At 42.9% G+C, this 19227-nt stretch overlaps 2 protein-coding genes across 4 annotated transcripts in view; both read left to right on the top strand.

The window, feature by feature from the left end:
• The window catches only part of rfng (RFNG O-fucosylpeptide 3-beta-N-acetylglucosaminyltransferase), a 22552-nt gene extending 17370 nt beyond the window's left edge, over positions 1 to 5182 (top strand). For both annotated transcript variants that reach the window (XM_063221940.1, XM_063221941.1), the window contains exons 6-9: positions 1 to 49; positions 948 to 1113; positions 2248 to 2333; positions 3062 to 5182. The exon at positions 1 to 49 is cut by the window's left edge and continues 37 nt beyond it. In XM_063221940.1, coding sequence (XP_063078010.1) covers positions 1 to 49; positions 948 to 1113; positions 2248 to 2333; positions 3062 to 3128 — 368 coding nt within the window. In that variant the 3' untranslated portion in view covers positions 3129 to 5182. The remainder of the gene's footprint in view (positions 50 to 947; positions 1114 to 2247; positions 2334 to 3061) is intronic.
• A 964-nt stretch (positions 5183 to 6146) lies between these two features.
• Positions 6147 to 18195, top strand: dcxr (dicarbonyl/L-xylulose reductase). 2 transcript variants are annotated; one of them, XM_063221211.1, is made up of 9 exons: positions 6147 to 6243; positions 6494 to 6560; positions 6802 to 6899; positions 7220 to 7374; positions 8246 to 8288; positions 8377 to 8476; positions 10320 to 10384; positions 14179 to 14296; positions 17557 to 18195. In XM_063221211.1, the coding sequence occupies exons 2-9, from the start codon at positions 6509 to 6511 to the stop codon at positions 17658 to 17660; spliced, it is 735 nt and encodes a 244-aa protein (XP_063077281.1). In that variant the 5' UTR covers positions 6147 to 6243; positions 6494 to 6508; the 3' UTR covers positions 17661 to 18195. The 2 variants fall into 2 exon arrangements, with proteins under 2 accessions (XP_063077281.1, XP_063077280.1); XM_063221210.1 differs by lacking the exon at positions 6147 to 6243 and adding an exon at positions 6245 to 6332.
• Positions 18196 to 19227: the final 1032 nt, after the last annotated feature.

The following is a 19227-nucleotide window of genomic DNA, read 5'->3' as shown; positions in this document are numbered from 1 at the left end:
GTTTCTGCATCAGCAGGGGATTGGCACTCAAGATGAGCCCGTGGGCAAGGTGAGGGCAAGACACTGGTGTATAGATGGGTTTTTGTTTGTTTGTAAACACGGTGTTGTGAGGAAGGACAAAAACACTGTTAGTCAACCACGCGAGCTAATTTTTTGATAGACGGCAGTTTCCAACAATCAGAGGTTGAGTTGTGCACAGCTAGTTTCGCGCAGTCAGGAAAAAACTCAAATGTAGAACCCATGTATATCTATTTAGTTCCTCAAATGCATAGTGTAGAAGAGGATGGCATATGTGGAAAAGAGAAGTTGTGTTGGTCATGAAAGGTCTTGTGTTGGACCGGGAAGGAGAGAAAAGATTATAAATAGTCATGGAATGCACTGAGGACCTGGAATTAAAGGGAGCAAGAGTAGACAAGAGATTACATTACATTACATTTGGCAGACACTTTTATACAAACTTCATTCTAACAATCGAGGACATAATCCCAGCACACAACACTTGCAGCTACAAAGTGAAGTGTCCTACCCTTGCTAGGACGCCTATTTGCGCCCGGTGTATGGGGCACCTAAGTCACGCCCTCTACTTCCTGGTTCATGGGGCAGGGGGAGTCTAAAAATAATTACTGGGCTTGAAATTTAGTGGGTTTTTTGGCACCAATCCAAACCTTGGACCTCCACCTATGCACCGCAAATCCAAAAATCACTCATTTTCAAGCCCAGTAATCATTTTTTGACTCCCTCTGCCCCATGAACCAGGAAGTAGAGGGCGTGACTTAGGTGCCCCATTCAATTATTAATTACACTTAGAACTAGTGACTACTCTTTGGTGATATCCATGAAAAATGGGCGTTACTCGTCCTAGCAAGGCTAAGACACTTCACATTGAGAAATGGCCAGTGTGTAAGTATGCTACACAGATAACACTGATTGTAAAATGGTCTGTTCAGCCTTGGCAACTTCATCACCACGGCGGAGAAGATCCGTCTCCCTGACGACTGCACCATTGGCTACATCATCGAGGCGCTGCTGGAGGTCTCCATGACGCACACCCACCTCTTCCACTCGCACCTGGAGAACCTCACGCGGCTGCCTAGCAACAGCGTCCTGGACCAGGTGAGACTTGGGGAGCACATGAGCTCAAGAGTTTTATTATTGGTACTAGTAGAGGTTCTGGACCAAAATTACCAGGAGGGCTGAGATGGGGCCAGTGTTTTTTCAGTGGGGCACATAAATTGGCAAAAGAGATTTTAACGTTATGTATATGTAGAGTGCATGTACATATTGTATATTGTATAAAATGTATAATACAATCCTATAAAGTGTATATCATGTCGCGGTTAGAAATGAATGTGTTAAGTCATTGGCTGTTCAGCAAAGGGGCCAGGAGGAAATCTACAGGGGCCCTGGCCCACTCTGGTCCCTGTCTAGAACCGCCCCTGATTGGCACCATCGCTGTGTCAGCCGCCCCGCAAGGTTTCTACGTCAGTGTAGGGCTGCACAATTAATCGAAAATAATTGAAAATCGTGATAAAATCGTGAAATCAAAGTCGTGATTTCAATCGTGATTTAATTGTAGCAGTAATGACCTACCTTTTCAGAGTGTGCTTGAAGCCAGAACATAATGACAGGCTGGTGTTTCTGGCCAGAAATCTGTCCACCTAAGTTTCATGCTATTGCCTTTACATAATGCTAATCCCAAATATAAGTCATTCTTGGTTATATTTCATCTTGTTGTAATTTTCAAAAAAATCTGCAAGAAATCAATAATCGTGATTAATAATCGTGATTACGATTTTGACCAAAATAATCGTTATTATGATTTTTTCCATAATCGTGCAGCCCTACGTTAATGTGAACTGTGATGATGGATGAAGTTGTGGAACAAAATGAATTGGTGTTCTCTGGTGGTCAAGGACTTTTTTTGACTTTTAGATATGCTGCCACCCTAGCTCAATTTGGTATAATGAAATCAAATGCTGTAATGGTTATAATTTAATCCACCCTAACCTGAACCGCCTGACATTCTACACTTTTCTTTGTTTTGTTTAATTACTCTTGGTATATGCTGCCGTAGTGTTCATTGTAAAAGTTGAAGGCCCTTGTGTCTTTTCCTACACTTTCCTTAGTTAGGTTATATTATTTCTGGTAAAAGCTTCCATAGTTTTCATTGTAAAAGTTAAAGACCTGTGCGTGTGTGTGTGTTTTCGATCATGTGCTCGTGCTCACATGTGGACCCCTGGCTTATAGGTTACCCTGAGCTACGGAGGATTTGAGAACCGGAGGAATGTGGTGAGCGTCGGAGGCGTCTTCTCATTGGCCCAAGACCCGTCACGGTAAGCTCTCCTTTGTCACGCCGCATTTGTGCTGTTTGAATTCACTCAGCTTCAGCTTCAACGTCAACTGTCAACTCTTATCTGTCTGTCTGGGTTGCTTGGTCAGAAGGGCTTTTAAAAAAGAGCCTTTAGATTTTATATAATTAAGAACAGCATGAACAACATTATGTTCAGTAGATGTCTGTATCAGTATGTTGGTTTACTGTGTGTGTGTGTGTGTGTGTGTGTGTGTGTGTGTGTGTGTGTGTGTGTGTGTGTGTGTGTGTGTGTGTGTGTGTGTGTGTGTGTGTGTCTGTGTGTTATGAGTGAATGTGTCAGAGAAGAACGTAAATTCATGTATTCATCAGTATGTTGGACTTGTTACCCTAGTTTTTACCCTATTTTTGACAAAGTACATTTGACTTAAGCAAGGTTAACAGCTCAATTAAAAACCATTTACACCATCTTCATTTTGTGCCTTTATCATTCCTGTCTACTCCTTAACTTTTCTTGATGGAGTTAATATTGTGCATTTCAAAATGAGTGAAAGAATAAATGTTGTTATTTGTTAAATTCATCTTGTTCTGATTTAACTTCTATTGGTGTTTAAAATGGGTTGTAAGTATACATACAGTAGACACTTGACCTTGATTTTTTTTTTATTGTCTTTTTTTTTAACGCCCTCTTCCCATGTTCCCACGTGGTCATCTCCCCTTTCTTCTTCTCCTTCCCTTATCACCGTGTCCCAGGTTCAAGTCCATCCACTGCCTGTTGTACCCAGAGACCGAGTGGTGCCCCAAAAGGACTCGTCCCTGACTTGGTGATGCTGCAACAACTCCCAAAGGGATCATATGGAGACCAGAGGGCCAAACCGACCTGCCAGTGTTTTAAGCCAGCAGTACACTACACACCTGGAGAGGTTTTCAGGCTGACCAGAACGTAGCCGGGGCCGGTGCCCGCACCAGATACATTTGTCACTTAAGTGCTTATATGCGAATCGTCCGTATTCATACCGGGCTCTGAGCTTTTTCTGCACATGACTGTAATACCCGGATGAACCTGCTGACGGCCACGTTGTCGTCACGGTTCACGGAGAAAAAACAAAGTATTTTGCAGTTCGCATTGTGAACCAACTTTCTAGTTCGCGAACGCTAATTTCTGTGGCGTGATCACGACGGTCGGTTCGCGATTAGGTGCAGGAACGGGCTCCGGCACGGTTCTCAGTTTGCCTGAATGTGCCTCTGGAGAGGTCTCCCGCCCAGTACAACCGGAGGCCTCTGCTCACCACTGTGTGGCTGTCTTGAGGATCGGCTCCTGTGGTGCCAGTGATCATATTGCAGTTGGCTATTGACATTACCTGAGGCTGTGAACACTCATCGAACCCCTAAGAGCCAGAGAGATCTTCATGGCCCTGGAGCAGCCTTGAGTTGAAGAAGAGGAAGATTGTGCACGTCCCTGCATAAGGTGCAGGACACAAGGCTGACTGTAATTTTCAGAGTGGGGAGTCCGCACACTCTCTCTCTGATGAGGGCTGTTGAAGTCGAAACATAATCCAGCCATGAAATAATTTTAAAAAACAACAAAAAGGATTTTAAGTGTGCGGACTCCTCACTCCGAAAACGTGAAGCAGCCTTCCCATTCGCTGATGTGCGTGGACTCCACTCGTCATGAACTGGCTCTAGCTCTGGCCTGCTCGAGTAGGGGCCTAAAGTTAGAGCTTGTGCTGAGCTTGTCAAGTATCAGCATTTTATCATTTCAGACTCGAAAAGGGCAAAAAAATAAAAGCTGTGCTTTTGCTTTCACATAAATCTCTCTTAATGAGGTACAAATGCCAGAGTTTATATCTGGCGGTTTCTTCAAACAGGGTAAAGGCTTTAATTTATTTTTTACAATCAGTCCCGAAACAGTTTTTTTTTTATACACAAACTGGACAGACATAAGAAGAAGTCCTTTTTGGATTGTGTATTGAGTATAATGATCAGTGTTACTGATGACAGGCCTGTTTAGTTGGCCTGTTCATCTAATGGCAGTTACTTCACCTTTTTTTTGTTGCCCCTCATCCGTTAAAAATCTGCGTGCTTGTGAATCCAGAATGGCGCATGTCACCCAGTGTCCTGGCCACCACTATTGCTATGGAGAGACAAGAGTAAATGGGCCTTGAAGCCTTTTATGGCAGTGGAGCTATTGAGTTCCATTGAGCTTGGCAGAACATTTTGAGAGGGAAAAACATTGGGGCACTTTTTACATTTTTATTTTTGCATGTGTGAGTAATCCACAGCACTGATTTAATCTTTCAATCGTCATGCCAAGTCATTTACTGGATGAGGTGTGCATAGTTCACTTCAGGTCATTGGGCAAATCGAGTTTAAAAGAATTAAGATGAAGGCTGCCTCATGGCTGTCCAAAAATCATATTTTTTGCCCATGTCACGAACTGGTCAACCGAAAAAGAGAATAACTTAACAAAATTGTTCATTCCAAGTTCCTGTCAGAAAGAACTGGGTTGTGAGTAATGATTATGTTGGTACTTTTGAAAATGTTGGGTCTTAAAAAAAATAACTCCTTAATATTCCTGCCAAGTTTTGTGTGTACGTATGTTGGTTCTTATTTTTGACAGTGTTGTTGCATTTTCCTGCTCCGTTGCATTGCACAAGTGTAGATCACTGCTGGTCAGTGGTAAGTTAAGTTGTAAACATGCCAAAACCTACACTTGATATATATTTTTGTTATTATACTTATTCAAGCACATTGCTGAAACACTACCAAAGAATGTTCCTGTTTATTTCAAATGTGTTCTGTGTTTTATGTGTTATGTTCATGTGTGTGTGTGTGTGTGTGTGTAAATATGTGTGTGTGTGTGTGTGTGTGTGTGTGTAAATATGTGTGTGTGTGTGTGTGTGGGGGTGGGTGTGTGTAAGTATGTTGAGTGTATGCTGTCTGAAAAATAAAGCATGTTTGCCTCAATCTGTACCCCCCTCTCTCTCTCATCCTGATTTATTAACATGTTTTCACATGAATTACACACATAAGAGCTAACAGCCTCTGGTGCTTCTGGACATTGCTTATCCCAAAAGCGTGAGGGTAGTAGTCAGTCACGATGATTGTCAGTAGCTATTAAATTAAGCCATAAAAACGCCTGGGCAAAGTAATGAAAAAGCATATTGTGTTCCTTTGTAACCAAATAAGGTATATGAGATTGCTACTACCTCATAACACTATCATGCCACCTGAATGAACTGATGAAATGTGACAAACAAAAAAGGGGTTCACATGGTCCAGTGGTTGGGGTTTGTATCAGGCAGGGCAAATTATATAAATTATAGTTTAAATTTGGGGCCTTAGTGGCACATGATCCACTCTCTTTGCTGTCCTCCACAATTTATGCGCAGGGTATTTTAATATAATTTCAGGTTTCACTGCCAATGGTAGAATGGATCACTGCTGGTTCTTGCCAAATGCAAATGCAGTAGAGCGTGTAAAGAGCCCGTTTGAACGAGCTTAGACCAACACAAGTATTATGATGTGTAGGCCAGGCCTATGTTTCCATTAATCACCTAGCCAAGCATGTGTGTGTGCGCCCTTAGTATCTCACGGGCACCATCAAAATGTGTTGAACTCAGTCAAACGTGCTCTATAGAATTGACTGTTCTTTGTTCACCAAGCCCTTAACACTGGTCCAATCCATGCAGTCTATTTCTGTACATCAAGACGTTATTCTTGGAGTCTGCCACTTGTTTGTCTGTCAGAGACACGACACCCTCTCCACATTAACGCATCTGCCAATCCAGTCCACTTCTGCTACACAGTAACTCTTTTTTGCGACAATTTTTGCTGTGCTGTTTCCTCCTGGTTGAACTCTGCTGTTGACAGCAAAGCTGAACTTCGACCAGTCGTCGGCGCTAGAAGTAGAAACGATTCTTGCTGCGAGCAGGGTAAGTGTGTATGCACTTTCTTTTCCAAAGTTAGACCGATAGTTTCGCTTTGAATGTTCATAAGATTCTGGAGAACTAGTGCCTAGGAGGTGAGATCAACAAACATGGCTGCAACATGCAAGACGGTGTTACTGTTCCACATTTCCTGAATTCCTGCAGGCTAGCGTAACTGTAACATTTCCTTCACAACTTGCCATACTAGTTTTAACCTGTTGCACTGTAGGATTACATTCATCCTTATACTCTTCAGGTATTCTATTCTGCCATGGAGATCACGTTTGCTGCAAAGCGCGCGCTGGTGACGGGGGCGGGAAAGGGTGAGCTTTTAAAGTTATGAGGATAGTGCGCCATCATTTGATCTGCTGGTGCGCATTGTTTACAAAGTGATTCGCAATGTTTTCTTTCTTGAACTCCAATATGCTTGCTATATAAGCAAACTACTCATTACAATTTCAACGCCATTATATCATTATCATGAAATCTTGGATTTTTGTATTGCTGATATTAATGTATGACATTATACCTTGTTTTGTGTGGTCTCTCTTTCTCTGTTGACAGGCATCGGTCGCGCAACCGTGCTGGCGCTGGCACGCTGCGGGGCAGAGGTCACGGCTGTCACACGCACCCAGGCTGACCTGGAGAGTCTCGTGCGCGAAGTAAATGACCCCAGTCGCTCCCTCACAAGACACTCCAATCGAGTTCCGTGACCACGCGCCCCTACGGTGCTATTGTAGTTTCAAGCCCACACCGTCTCCATTGCCATGCATATGCATTACGCGCGAGATAATTACCTATCCCCGCCGTTCATGACTAATGGTATTCGGATGAAAGCTGTGTGTGTGTGTGTGTGTGTGTGTGTGTGTGTGTGTGTGTGTGTGTGTGTGCGTGCGTGCGTGCGTGCGTGCGTGCGTGCGTGCGACAATGTCAGGAATCCCTTTGTGATATTTTGACGTACTTGATCTCATCTCATCTCTAGTGCCCCTCTGTCACACCCGTGTGCGTGGACCTGTCCGACTGGGGGGCCACGGAGGCGGCGCTGAAGAAAGTCGGTCCCGTGGACTTGCTCGTGAACAATGCCGCCTGCGCGATGCTGCAGCCTTTTCTGGAGGTCACGGAGGAGCAGTTTGACATGTAAAACATTCCATCACGTCCTTGACAGAGACAGGCAGCTATTCATCAAAGGCTCTTTGACAGAATAGTGGTGGTGGTGGTGGCTCGGCCAGCGACAAATGTTAGTCATTTCTGAAATAACTTCCAAGATTGAGTAATGATGCTTTAATGACATGGTGTTGTCCACGACCACGGTCAGCATTGCTGTGTGTGGAGGCAGAACGGCTGAAAGAATTTTAAAACTAACACTACTAGGTGCCAGATAATTCAGGGTTTTCAGACCACATCCTCATAAATCTTGTATTGAACTCACTGCCTCTGTCATTACACCCTGTTAACCCGTAGCATCCTCAGCCATCAATCAATCATGCATTCATCTCCAATATTTTTGTTTTTTTGTGACTGGACAGTTGAGAGAGACAGGAAGCAAGTGGGAGAGAGACAGATGGGGGAGGTTCGATAAAGCACCCAGGCCAGAATCGAACCCGGGTCCCCGCTGGTGTAACAGTCGAGTGCCCAGCCTATTGAGCCACAGCCATTTCCAATATTTACATTACATTACACTTAGCTGACGCTCTATCCAAAGCGACTTATAGTTTAAGTAGTACAGGGTATTGATTACAGTCCCTGGAGCAGCGTGGGGTTAGGTGCCTAGCTCAAGGGCATCTCGGCCATGGAGTAAGATAGGGAGAGGCACAGCAAGGGTAGGATTCAAACCTGCAACTCCTGATCCAAAGCCTAGCCCACCTCCTTAACCACTAAGCCACGGCTGCCATCTAATGGAGTTTTGACTGATGTCTCTTAATGGTGTTTTAATGTAGTATGTATATAGTTATGGAGGTAGACTATTCTTATCATCAATTATATGTTTTCTGCTGCATTTCTTCTCAAGGTCTTTCAACATCAATGTGAAAGCTGCTCTACATGTTGCCCAGGTAGGCATTAACATTAACTTAATGCAAGTCAGAGAATATGAGAAGGGCAGCATTTAAAACACAAGTCTTTGTTACAATTTGTTTGTAGCTGGTGGCTCGTGGCATGAAAGAGCGCGGTGCCGGCGGCTCCATAGTCAACGTCTCCAGCCAGGCCTCCCAGAGTGCACTGCGGGACCACGCCGTCTACTGTGAGAACCACACCCACACACACACACACCCATGCTCCGCTCTGCTACACGCCATGTCTGGCCGACCTCCGCAGTCCGCACGCACTCCCATACTCCCTAGCTGAGCTACACACTGCTCTTAGGGTCAGGGGTCAGGGATATGTTAATAGGCTATTTTGATGTAACAATCCATTGGGTGTGTGTGCGTGCCACGTTTGTCCTATCTCCGCACCCCCCCAGCCCAGAACAGAAGCGTCTCATCTTTTTTTCCCCCAGACATCAAACACTTGGACAGGACAATATGACAAATGCTGAAATAAAAGGGAGACGTAAACATGCACTGCTCCCCGTAGGGCAGGGACAATGGCATGAGTCGCATATCAATGAAGAGAGATTCAAACGTGTATATTTGTCATTGACGTGCCAAACTCTGAAGTTTGAAGGATAAGACTAGAACCCAATTAGGCTGAATGCTGCTGAGTGATCAGGAAAACTAAGATAACACTGGTAGGGAATTATTAGTGCAATAATACATATATTGATATTTGAAATTTGAAATAATGGCCTAAAAAGACAAGCTTAAAGCAAGCAATTTACAGATTAAAATAATGAATGAAAAATGTGCTCAAAAGAAGTTATTTACTTAACGCAAGCCTTTGGGTCTGAACCACGTTTTTAAGTTGAGAGCAGAGAAATGAGCAAAAGTCCCTCCAGAACAAATAATAAGAATGAATCAATTGTTCATTTTTTCTAAACAAGAATTAGTATAAGATCTGTGATGATTGATAATAACTAAACAGAAATAAGCCTAAAAATCTCAATTGTGAATAAAAAAACAAAAAAACAAAATGGAATGCAGTCAATTAGGCCCAATGATGTGCACATAATAGGTCTCATTCTTGAGATGTTTTCCCAAGATAACAAGAGCCTTCTTCTGGTGAGCACGTGGAATGCATTAGCCAGAGAATGCTCTCCTCCACTGCGGCTAATCACACAATGAAAACTATGTGATGAGTCGAGGCCTTTTAGAAAAAGATAGATAGTCTGTTATGTTCTGTGGACTTCACGACCGTTTCAAGGATGAAAAAAATTAACCCCATCCAAAAGATGTGTCTAAACACTTTAAATCTTGAAAACTATGTGATGACTCTGCTTTTTTAAGGATAGTCTGTTATGCACATTTCACACCAGTTTCAAGGATGAAAAAAAATAACCCATTCCTAAAAAATGTGTCTAAACACTTTGAATCTTGAAAAGTATGTGATGAGTCTGCATTTTAAAATATAGTTGTGCAAGCTTGCCAGTCTCACTAAACTCAAAAAGATTTATACTATTCCACATACTTGGAAATCTTTGTTGTGTCTCTGTGTTGTTTGGAACAGTGTGATGTTTTGACCATTCTGTTGCGTCTTCCTTCGATTCTTTATGTCCACCACCTGAACCTCCTGGAATGCACATCAAGATTTTATTTTGGAGTGTTTCCATATGACTTTACTGACCTTCCTTAAGAAGCACAGCTGTTATATTCATATCTATATATATCATCCAACCGCAGCTGTTTAAGAGATACGGACAGTATATCTGTATATCACTCCACTATGTCACACAGATAGCCTACAGCAGGGCTATTCAATTGGAGGCCCCAGGGCCAGATCTGGCCCTTGCATGGCAAGGCTCTGGCCCTCCACGAGGTCTGAACAAAATGAAAACATAGGCGTGCTATCTATATATAACATTATGTTCGGCCCTTTTACTGTGATAAACTGGCCCTCTGTGACTTGTAATTGAACACCCCAGGCTTTAGTGTGTCTGGTGTTGGTGTTGACATGTTCTCCATGTTCTCCATCTCCATCTCCTGCTGCAGGTGCCAGCAAGGGAGCGTTGGACATGCTGACTAAAGTCATGGCAATGGAGCTGGGACCGTATCAGGTCAGGTGCCCTTTAAACTCTTTATCTGTTTGTTTTTATTACGTGTGACTGACTGCATAGAATTCAAATTCTTATTTCTATGGTGTACATGTGGATGGAGAGAGAGAGAGAGAGAGAGAGAGAGAGAGAGAGAGAGAGAGAGAGAGAGAGAGAGAGAGAGAGAGAGAGAGAGAGAGAGAGAGAGAGAGAGAGAGAGAGAGTACTGTCTGTATGTGTACCTGTATAACTGTGCTCATGCTCAAGGCCAATAACTTCACATAGGGTCATCTGAAACTAGAAGGCTGCTATGGCTATAATATAGTATAAATACTAAAAAAAGGAAAAAATCCAGGCAACTCCAGGTGGAAAAAGAGGAAGTCCATTAAAAAGCCTTTATTGTAATAGGGCTAACACATGATTAAAAAAGCCAACATGTTTCGACCGCACTGGTCTTCATCAGGGCTTTGTCATGACAAAGCCCTGATGAAGACCAGTGCGGTCGAAACATGTTGGCTTTTTTAATCATGTGTTAGCCCTATTACAATAAAGGCTTTTTAATGGACTTCCTCTTTTTCCACCTGGAGTTGCCTGGATTTTTTCCTTTTTGAATTGAACTGATCCCCTTCATCCAAGAGCACCCAACAAATACTTTAAGAAGATACTGCGACTTGTTTGAGCTACCAGCCATTTTGTGTTTTTCTCATAGTATAAATACTGGCTTAATGTATTAGGGGAAACAGTGATATCCCTTACGAAAATCGACCATGGTTTTACTATTGTAACCATGGTTTTACCATGGTATTCATGGTTAGTGTCTAAGTACTCTGAATCAACCATATTATTACTATGGCTTATCCATGTTTTTTTGGTAACCATAAAATCCGTGGTTCCTGATTATGGTTATTCATGGTTTTCATGTTTTTTTTAAGCATGGTTCGTGACTATGGTTTTGACCATGGCTGAAGTGCCCTTGAGCAAGGCACCTAACCCCACATTGATCCAAGGACTGTCACCAATAAGTGCATTGGATAAAAAAGCGGTTTTAGGTGTCTAAGAGAGTTTATCAATGCATTGTTTTGGCCCTGCACCTGTACTGGTGTATTGTGCTCACATTCTTTCTCTTCTCTTCTCTTCTCTTCTCTTCTCTTCTCTTCTCTTCTCTTCTCTTCTCTTCTCTTCTCTTCTCTTCTCTTCTCTTCTGGTGGTGAACTGAACACCCTTCCCACACCTCCCATCTGCTTCCACATTCACTTGTCAACATCAAGTACCCCACCCAGTTACACACACACACACACGCACACGCACACGCACACGCACACGCACACGCACACACACACACACACGCACACGCACACGCACACGCACACGCACACGCACACACACAGACTCTGCCTTGTTTATCAACTGTTACATCTAACTCCTCCTCCCTCCGTTGGGATGACTAAATGTTATCCTCAATTTTGTCCTTTTTTCCCCCCCAACAGTTGAGTGTTTCTGTGAAAGATTTACGGTTTGAAATCTGGTGGTATTAGCAGTTTTGGCACCGCAAACAGCAGTCTGTTGTACGTGTCTGTGTGTGTGTGTGTGTGTGTGTGTGTGTGTGTGTGTGTGTGTGTGTGTGTGTGTGTGTGTGTGTGTGTGTGTGTGTGTCTGTGTGTGTGTGTGTGTCTGCTCTGCAGGCACCTCTCCCCACGCCAATATCATGTGGTGACGGATGCTTCCACCCAACTTGAGCCAAAACACCATGGCAACAGATGATTTTGTGGAAACGTGTTGTTTAAAAAATAAAAAATAAACAGGCGAGCTACAAACAGTATTTCACAAAGAATATTTTTCTCTGTACAAAATGAGAAAACGTATTGCTTCAGTGGCTTCAGTATACGCATGAACGGCATGACGTGTGCCATGTGTGTTACGCCTTTTTTGGGGGGAAAACATGGGGGGGGGAGCCAATGCAAGTCAATTGGTGGTGTTAGGAAAGAATAAACAAAAGACAAGAACCTGTAGACTAGCGTTGTTCACGCTCAACATGCCGAAAAAGTGTTGTGTTGCCAGCTGTTCAAATAATACGTATAGCCAAACAGAGGCGCAACGCACGTTCACGAGCAAAGTACCCCGATGGCCATTCATACATACTACAGTGCCCTCCATAATTATTGGCACCCCTGGTTGAGATGTGTTTTTTAGCTTCCAATTATTGTTATTTTTTTCTAAATAATATGGGACCTTAATAGAAAAAAAGAGAAAAATCCAACCTTCAATACAAGTGCATTTATTCAGTGGGGAAAAAATCCCACATAAAGAAATAATTATTTGACATCAAATAATGTGTGTCACAATTGTTAGCACCCCTGGTGTTAATATTTTGTACAACCCCCTTTTGCCAACAAAACAGCACCTAATCTTCTCCTATAATGTTTCACAAGATGGGAAAAGACAGAAAGAGGGATCTTCAGCCATTCCTCTTTGCAGAATCTCTCTAAATCATCCAGAGACCTGGGTCCTCTCCTCTGTACTCTCCTCTTCAGCTCACCCCACAGGTTCTCAATGGGGTTGAGGTCTGGGGACTGAGATGGCCATGAGAGGAGCTTGATTTTGTGTCTGGTGAACCATTTCTGTGTAGATTTGGCCATATGTTTAGGGTCATTGTCTTGCTGAAAGACCCAGTGACGACGCATCTTCAGATTTCGGGCAGAGGGCAACAGATTTTGATTTAAAATGTCCTGGTATTTCAAAGCATTCATGATGCCATGCACCCTAACAAGCTTCCCAGGGCCTTTGGAAGCGAAACAGCCCCACAGCATCACTTACCCACCCCCATACTTCACAGTGGGTATGAGGTGCTTTTCAGCATGCGCATCTTTCGTGGCACGCCAGACCCACTTAGAGTGTTTGTTGCCAAAAAGCTCAATCTTGGTCTCATCTGACCAAAGCACACAGTCCCAGTTGAAGCCCCAATACCGCTTGGCGAACTCCAGACATTTGCGTTGTGAGTGAGGAAAGGCTTTCTCCATGCATGCCTCCCAAACAGCTTGTTGGCGTGTAGACAGCGCTTGATGGTTGATTTGGAGACTTTGTGACCCCAGGATGCTACCATTTGTTGTAATTCTGTAACAGTGAGCTTTGGAGATCTTTTGATTTCTCTTACCATCCTCCTCACTGTGCGTGGTGGCAAAATAAACTTGGGTCCTCGTCCAGGCTTGTTTACCACTGTTCCAGTGTTTTGAACTTCTTAATTATTCCTCTCACAGTGGATATGGGCAGCTGCAGTTGAGTGGCAATCTTCTTGTAGCCTCTGCCTGACCTGTGAAGGTCGACGCACATCTGCCTCACTTGTATGCTGTGTTCCTTTGTCTTTCCCATGTTTAAAAGTGGATAAGAGAAATGGCCTCGGTGTCACGTCATATTTATACCCCAGGGAAACGGGAAGNGATGAATTACTNATTAAATGTTCCTACATACTCTGGTAAACTCTCTGTAAACTACTGTAGAAATGACAGAAATGCTTAAATTATATTTATTTCCTGGGAATTGTTAAGGGTGCCAATAATTGTGGAACAGGTGATTTAATGAAATAGAATTATTTTTCAGTCAGGGATTTTTTTTATTTTCTTACAATTCATTTGAGTTGAAGGCTACATTTTCCTACAATTTTCAGTGTGACAGTATTCTTCTGCAATAAACACTGAATTTATTTTAAGGCTTTTAACACATCTCAACCAGGGGTGCCAATAATTATGGAGGGCACTGTAATCTAGTCTTTCGTCTTTACGTTGTGTTGTGTTTGTGTCATGTTGGTGGTGTGTGTTTTGTAGATCCGTGTTAATTCCATTAACCCTACGGTGGTGATGACAGACATGGGCAGGATCGGCTGGAGTGACCCGGAGAAGGCCCGTGGCATGACCTCACGCATCCCACTCGGGAAATTCGCAGGTCTGTAACGGACATCTCTGTCTGTCTGTCTGTCTCTATTTCTGTTTGTCTGTCTGAAGCTCACTCTCTGTGTTAGCACCAGACATCTCTCTCTCCCTCTCTTTTCCCTCTCTCCCTTTTATCTCTCCCTCACTCTGTATTATATGTCTCACTGTCTCTCCCTCTCTCTTCATCTCCCTCTCTCTCTCTTTCTGTCCCAGCCATCTCTCTCTCTCGCTCTCCTTCTTTCTGTCCCAGACATCTCTCTCTCTCACTCTCTCTCTTTCCTCTCTCTCTCTGCCAGTGCCAGACATTTCTCTGTCTCTTTCTGTCCCAGACATCTCTCTCTCTCTCTCTCTCTCTCTCTCTCTCTCTCTCTCTCTCTCTCTCTCTCTCTCTCTCTCTCTCCCTCCCCCCACCAGTGCCAGGGTGTCTAGGTGCGGTCATGTTGTATGTGTACTTTAGGGAGTGCTCGATGGCACATTGGACGCTCGCTCGCAAAGCCCGACAATCACACTGGGAATGCGACTCAGGATGCCAAGAAACACAGCCACCCTCTGTTCTGTGCTGTGCTGTGCTGTTTATCTCTCTGACCACTGTTTTTCAAAGACATTTTTTCATCCTTACTCCATGAAATGGAGCTAAAACCAGGGCTTTGAACCGTTACTTTTTTCCAAACGTTCCGTTCCGAACAGAAACGGAATTATAACGTTTCCGGTTCTGAGTTCCACCAATAAATTCACGTTCCCGAACCGGTTAGAACCAAAAAATATTGTTCCCGGAACGGTTAATTTCGTTCCTGTTAGCTGATTACTCCCCATAGGCCTAACTGACGTTAACCAAGAAAGACGGAAGTGCAAATGAGTCAGCCTACATTCAAAACTGTTTATTCAAGCGGATGACAAGAATATCTTCCAGAATTTTGTCATTCAGGGACGACCTAAGCGGAGAAGCAGGGAATAAACCTCAATGATGAAAATGTGCGCTCCACGCTGACTTGGGTCACGGGGAGCACTATGATGGACATTGTGAGTTTGTGCATATTTGAAGCGGCCATGGATGCCCAATAATGCCGAACATTGTCGGTGCGCTTTACACGCGCTTCCCTGCAATGTCTTACAATAATGCAATGCAAACTCTGTCCTTTTGTATGACATTGGTTTCTCTTAATTAAGATGTGGAGTGAAGACTTTGTAATCTACAGCTTTCTCTCCATTCAGTCAGAGAATGTCTGATGTCACACAGGATGTGAACCTCAGCCGTCATGGTAACGTGCGCAGGAAAATAATGACTTTTTTTTTAGTTTGAGGAACGGTATTAACCGGTATTAACCGGTTACCATTATTTTTAAATAAGTGTTCCTGTTCCAGAACATAAAAAATAATAACGTTTCCGGTTTCGTTTCTGTTCCCTGTAAAATACAAAAAGTTTCTGGTTTTCGTTTTCGTTCCTTGAACCGGTTCGAAGCCCTGGCTAAAACGCTAAAAACCCAAACATCCCATTACTAATTTCAGCCTTTACTCAGTGTGGGTGGGGGTTGCACAGATTTTGATTCTAGATTAGTGTTTCTCTACGGGGGCGGTGCAGCCCCCCAGGGGGGCGTTGGGGAGCTCTAGGGGGTCGTTGGGATACAGCTGAGAGGGGGCGGTACTTACAGTAGTTGCCATTGGGGGGCATTAGTCCATTTAATTTGATAATACTGAGGCGGGCGTTGTCATGCTTATGTTGAGGCCAAGGGGCGTTTGTTCAAAAAAGGTTGAGAACCACTGTTCTAGATAAAGGGGGCTTTGAAGGGGTTGCAGGAGTTTTTATCCAGTTGTGTTTAATTAGAAAAGGCACATAGGCCTTTGTCATTGTGACTTTTAAGAATAAATTACTAAATTAAAAATGCACTCAGAGAGTGCAGACCTCTGCCAAGGAAGCTGTTTGATAGAACGTTTGACTATGTTGCACCCTATTTTTTTCCAAGTCTTTCTACCTTCTTTTTGTGGAGTTGTAAACTTGAATGTCAAAATTCCCTCTATCTTGCAATAGTGAAGAATCTTTCAAAAGGTTCTGGTTCTGGATCATGATCCGGATTACCATCATAATTGTTCTTTTGATCATTTCCAACAACTCCACAACGTTTCATCCAAATCCGTTCATAACTTTCGGAGTTATCCTGCTGACAGACAGGCAGACAAACAGACAGACAAACAAACCAAAAACATAACCCTCTTGGCGGAGGTGATTAAATCAAATGTAATTTAAGTTATACACTACCGGTCAAAAGTTTGGGGTCACCACACTTTCCTCCCACAATGCTTTTTTCTGACAGTCAAGCTTATTCCTTTTCAATTTCAGTTCTGGTATAAAATCAGTGTATAGAGTTATTGTTCCCTGAAATGAATGCATGCAACAGTTTGACAGCAGTTTGATATTGGAAAAAGTATTTACTTGTATAGACAATGCATAGAATAGACCAAAATGTATCACTAACTTGACTAATCAAAGTGTACCTTTACTAAGGTACTAGTGTACTAATCAAAGTGTTTTGGCATTAATAATAGCCAGTTGCGGTTCTACAGATTCATTCCCGGGATGAGATGTGGTCCAGAATTGCCCATGAGCTCTATGAGACCCATGCATGCAAAAGTTGATATCTGCTCCTGTCAATCCATACAATGCCAGATGATATACACACCATTTGAAAGAGGAGAATCTACATTTTCCAACGATGTATGGCACTGGCTTGCACACTAAAACATCGCTAAGACAATGGATCGTGCCTGATAAGAAGGTTCATTCTGATGGCTAGAAAATCATGCAGCTACTTTGACTTGGATTTGTGGACAAGATGGCAACTCAACAAATGTCATACACCTACCATTGGAAAGGGCAGACACTGAGCTTTCCAATAGTTCCATGCATTCTCTGATAAATCAAAGAAATGTCTTTAGAAAAATTGACTAAAACACATATTTCTATGTAATAAATGGGTGAAAAAGCTTGGTTAGATTTCACTCTTCTGTCCAGTTTAACCAATTTTATGGGTAATCAAACCTTTTTTCACCTGTGGCTGTTCAGTACTTTCCATTATTCCATTTCAAGCTATTTAAAAGATGTTTGCGACTTGAATTGCAAACAAATAACTGGAAAAATGAAGGTGACCCCAAACTTTTGAACGGCAGTGTAATTGTTACTACCATTAATTTACTATTACTTTTATTAGTGCGTGAGTGTAATGTGATGCACAATGTGACAAACATTTGAACATTTCCTCCTCTACGTCTGCTCCACAGAGGTTGACGACGTGGTGAACTCCATCCTCTTCCTCCTCAGTGACAAGAGCGCCATGACCAATGGGGTGATTCTGCCCATCGACGGAGGCTTCCTGGCCTGCTGACCTCACTTCCTGTCTGTAATGTGGCGGCTCCTGAAGGGTTAGCGGGGGTAGCGCTGAATCATGCTCACTCATGGCAGCTCTGCTCCAAATAGACACTTGCGGTCAAATCATTTGTTACTGATCCAGAGAATAGTTGCCTGGTCATGTTGTCTGCAGAGTGGAGACTAGAGAGAGCTCTAGGTAGTCTGTTGCCAATTCACCCATCATGAATTTGGTTAGTGTTGAATCGCTATGTGAGCTGCTTTTTAATCAAAAATCCTGACCAGCGTTACTTACAGTACAATGTTGTCAATCATTATCACACATTATATTGTGATCTTGTAACACTAATCAGCAATAACACAGGCTACAAAATGCAAGCCATTATGTAGCTTAGCCTTAGCAGGTTTGTTTAAGGACAACTGGAGTGAAGGTTAATCATTGTCAATCAGCCATTAACATCATCTTTAAAAGCAATGTGAGAATAATATAGTTTGACCTGTCTAATGTGAAATTAAAAAGAGAGATTGGTTGATCTTCTGCCTTTTCCACTGGAGTCTTTGGTTGCTATGAAATTCTTTCCAAGTCAGAAAAAAAGGAGGAAACCTGCTGACCTACTTAGCATTGCAAACTATATTTAGGGATGTCTGTGTCATAGTGAAATATTCAGGCAGAACCTTGTCTGCCACTACCCTGCCTGCCTGCCTGCGGTCAGGCCCCAAAATACGCAGACGCTGACCTGAGTTGACTTCAGTTGCCATGCCAACCAGGATTTGTCTCCAGTTTCAGGGGCACTAATGGCACTCTTGCCCATCACCTGAAGAGGGCACCAAACTGCAGATGTTCCAAATAATGTTCTTCTATGGAGTCCAAAATTCTTTATCACGTTCATTGTCTTAAAGTGCACCTTTACAAATGTTCACCTCTTCTTGTAAGTTGTACACATTTAAAGTATTATCCATTGTATTTGATTTGGTTGGGCACCACAGAATATAATATCATATCAAAACCTGGCAGACATTCTTTCCTCACAATGCAGTGCATAACCATAATACTCCTAGAAACTCTGGCATGACATCATGTTGGGAACTTGAGACCCAAGATTCTATAGCTAGCCTCTGTTGAGGTGAAGTCCTCAATGAGTGCGTATACATGCAGTTCAGTATCCCGAATATGATCGGGATATTAAGTATCCTGAATTTGCGTTTGCGCATATAAACACTTCAGTATCCCGAATAAGCCCTTATTCGGGATACTGAAAAATCGGGATATGCTAGGTGGAGTTCTCTGAAAGAAGCCGGGATACTGACGCATGTATACACCTTATCCCGAATACAGGGGCTTCCCATGGAACGCTGTTGCTGGTATCCAGGCTACACGCATTTGAAGAGAATTCTTTAACGGCCAAGAATGTAGACTGGGATATAACGTTCTGTGCGCATATAAATACATTATCCCGAATATGATCATAACCGGGATATGCCTCATATTCGGGATACTGAACTGCATGTAAACGCACTCAATGTGACATAATCACTAAATTCTGTTTAAGAAATAAATTTTTCAATGGTATACATAACTTGAGCTC

The sequence above is a fragment of the Engraulis encrasicolus genome, chromosome 17, assembly GCF_034702125.1.
Source record: "Engraulis encrasicolus isolate BLACKSEA-1 chromosome 17, IST_EnEncr_1.0, whole genome shotgun sequence".
NCBI classification, from domain to species: domain Eukaryota; kingdom Metazoa; phylum Chordata; class Actinopteri; order Clupeiformes; family Engraulidae; genus Engraulis; species Engraulis encrasicolus.
Note: the sequence above shows the minus strand (reverse complement) of the source record. Positions and strands in the feature narration are given on the sequence as shown.

Bases quoted from the DNA above. Each gene is read 5' to 3' on its own strand.
- dcxr (XM_063221211.1), top strand. From the start codon at position 6,509: ATGGAGATCACGTTTGCTGCAAAGCGCGCGCTGGTGACGGGGGCGGGA. The intron at 7,375-8,245 runs GTAAAACATTCC...TTTCTTCTCAAG, and splicing joins ACGGAGGAGCAGTTTGACAT to GTCTTTCAACATCAATGTGA. The intron at 10,385-14,178 runs GTCAGGTGCCCT...TGTGTTTTGTAG, and splicing joins TGGAGCTGGGACCGTATCAG to ATCCGTGTTAATTCCATTAA.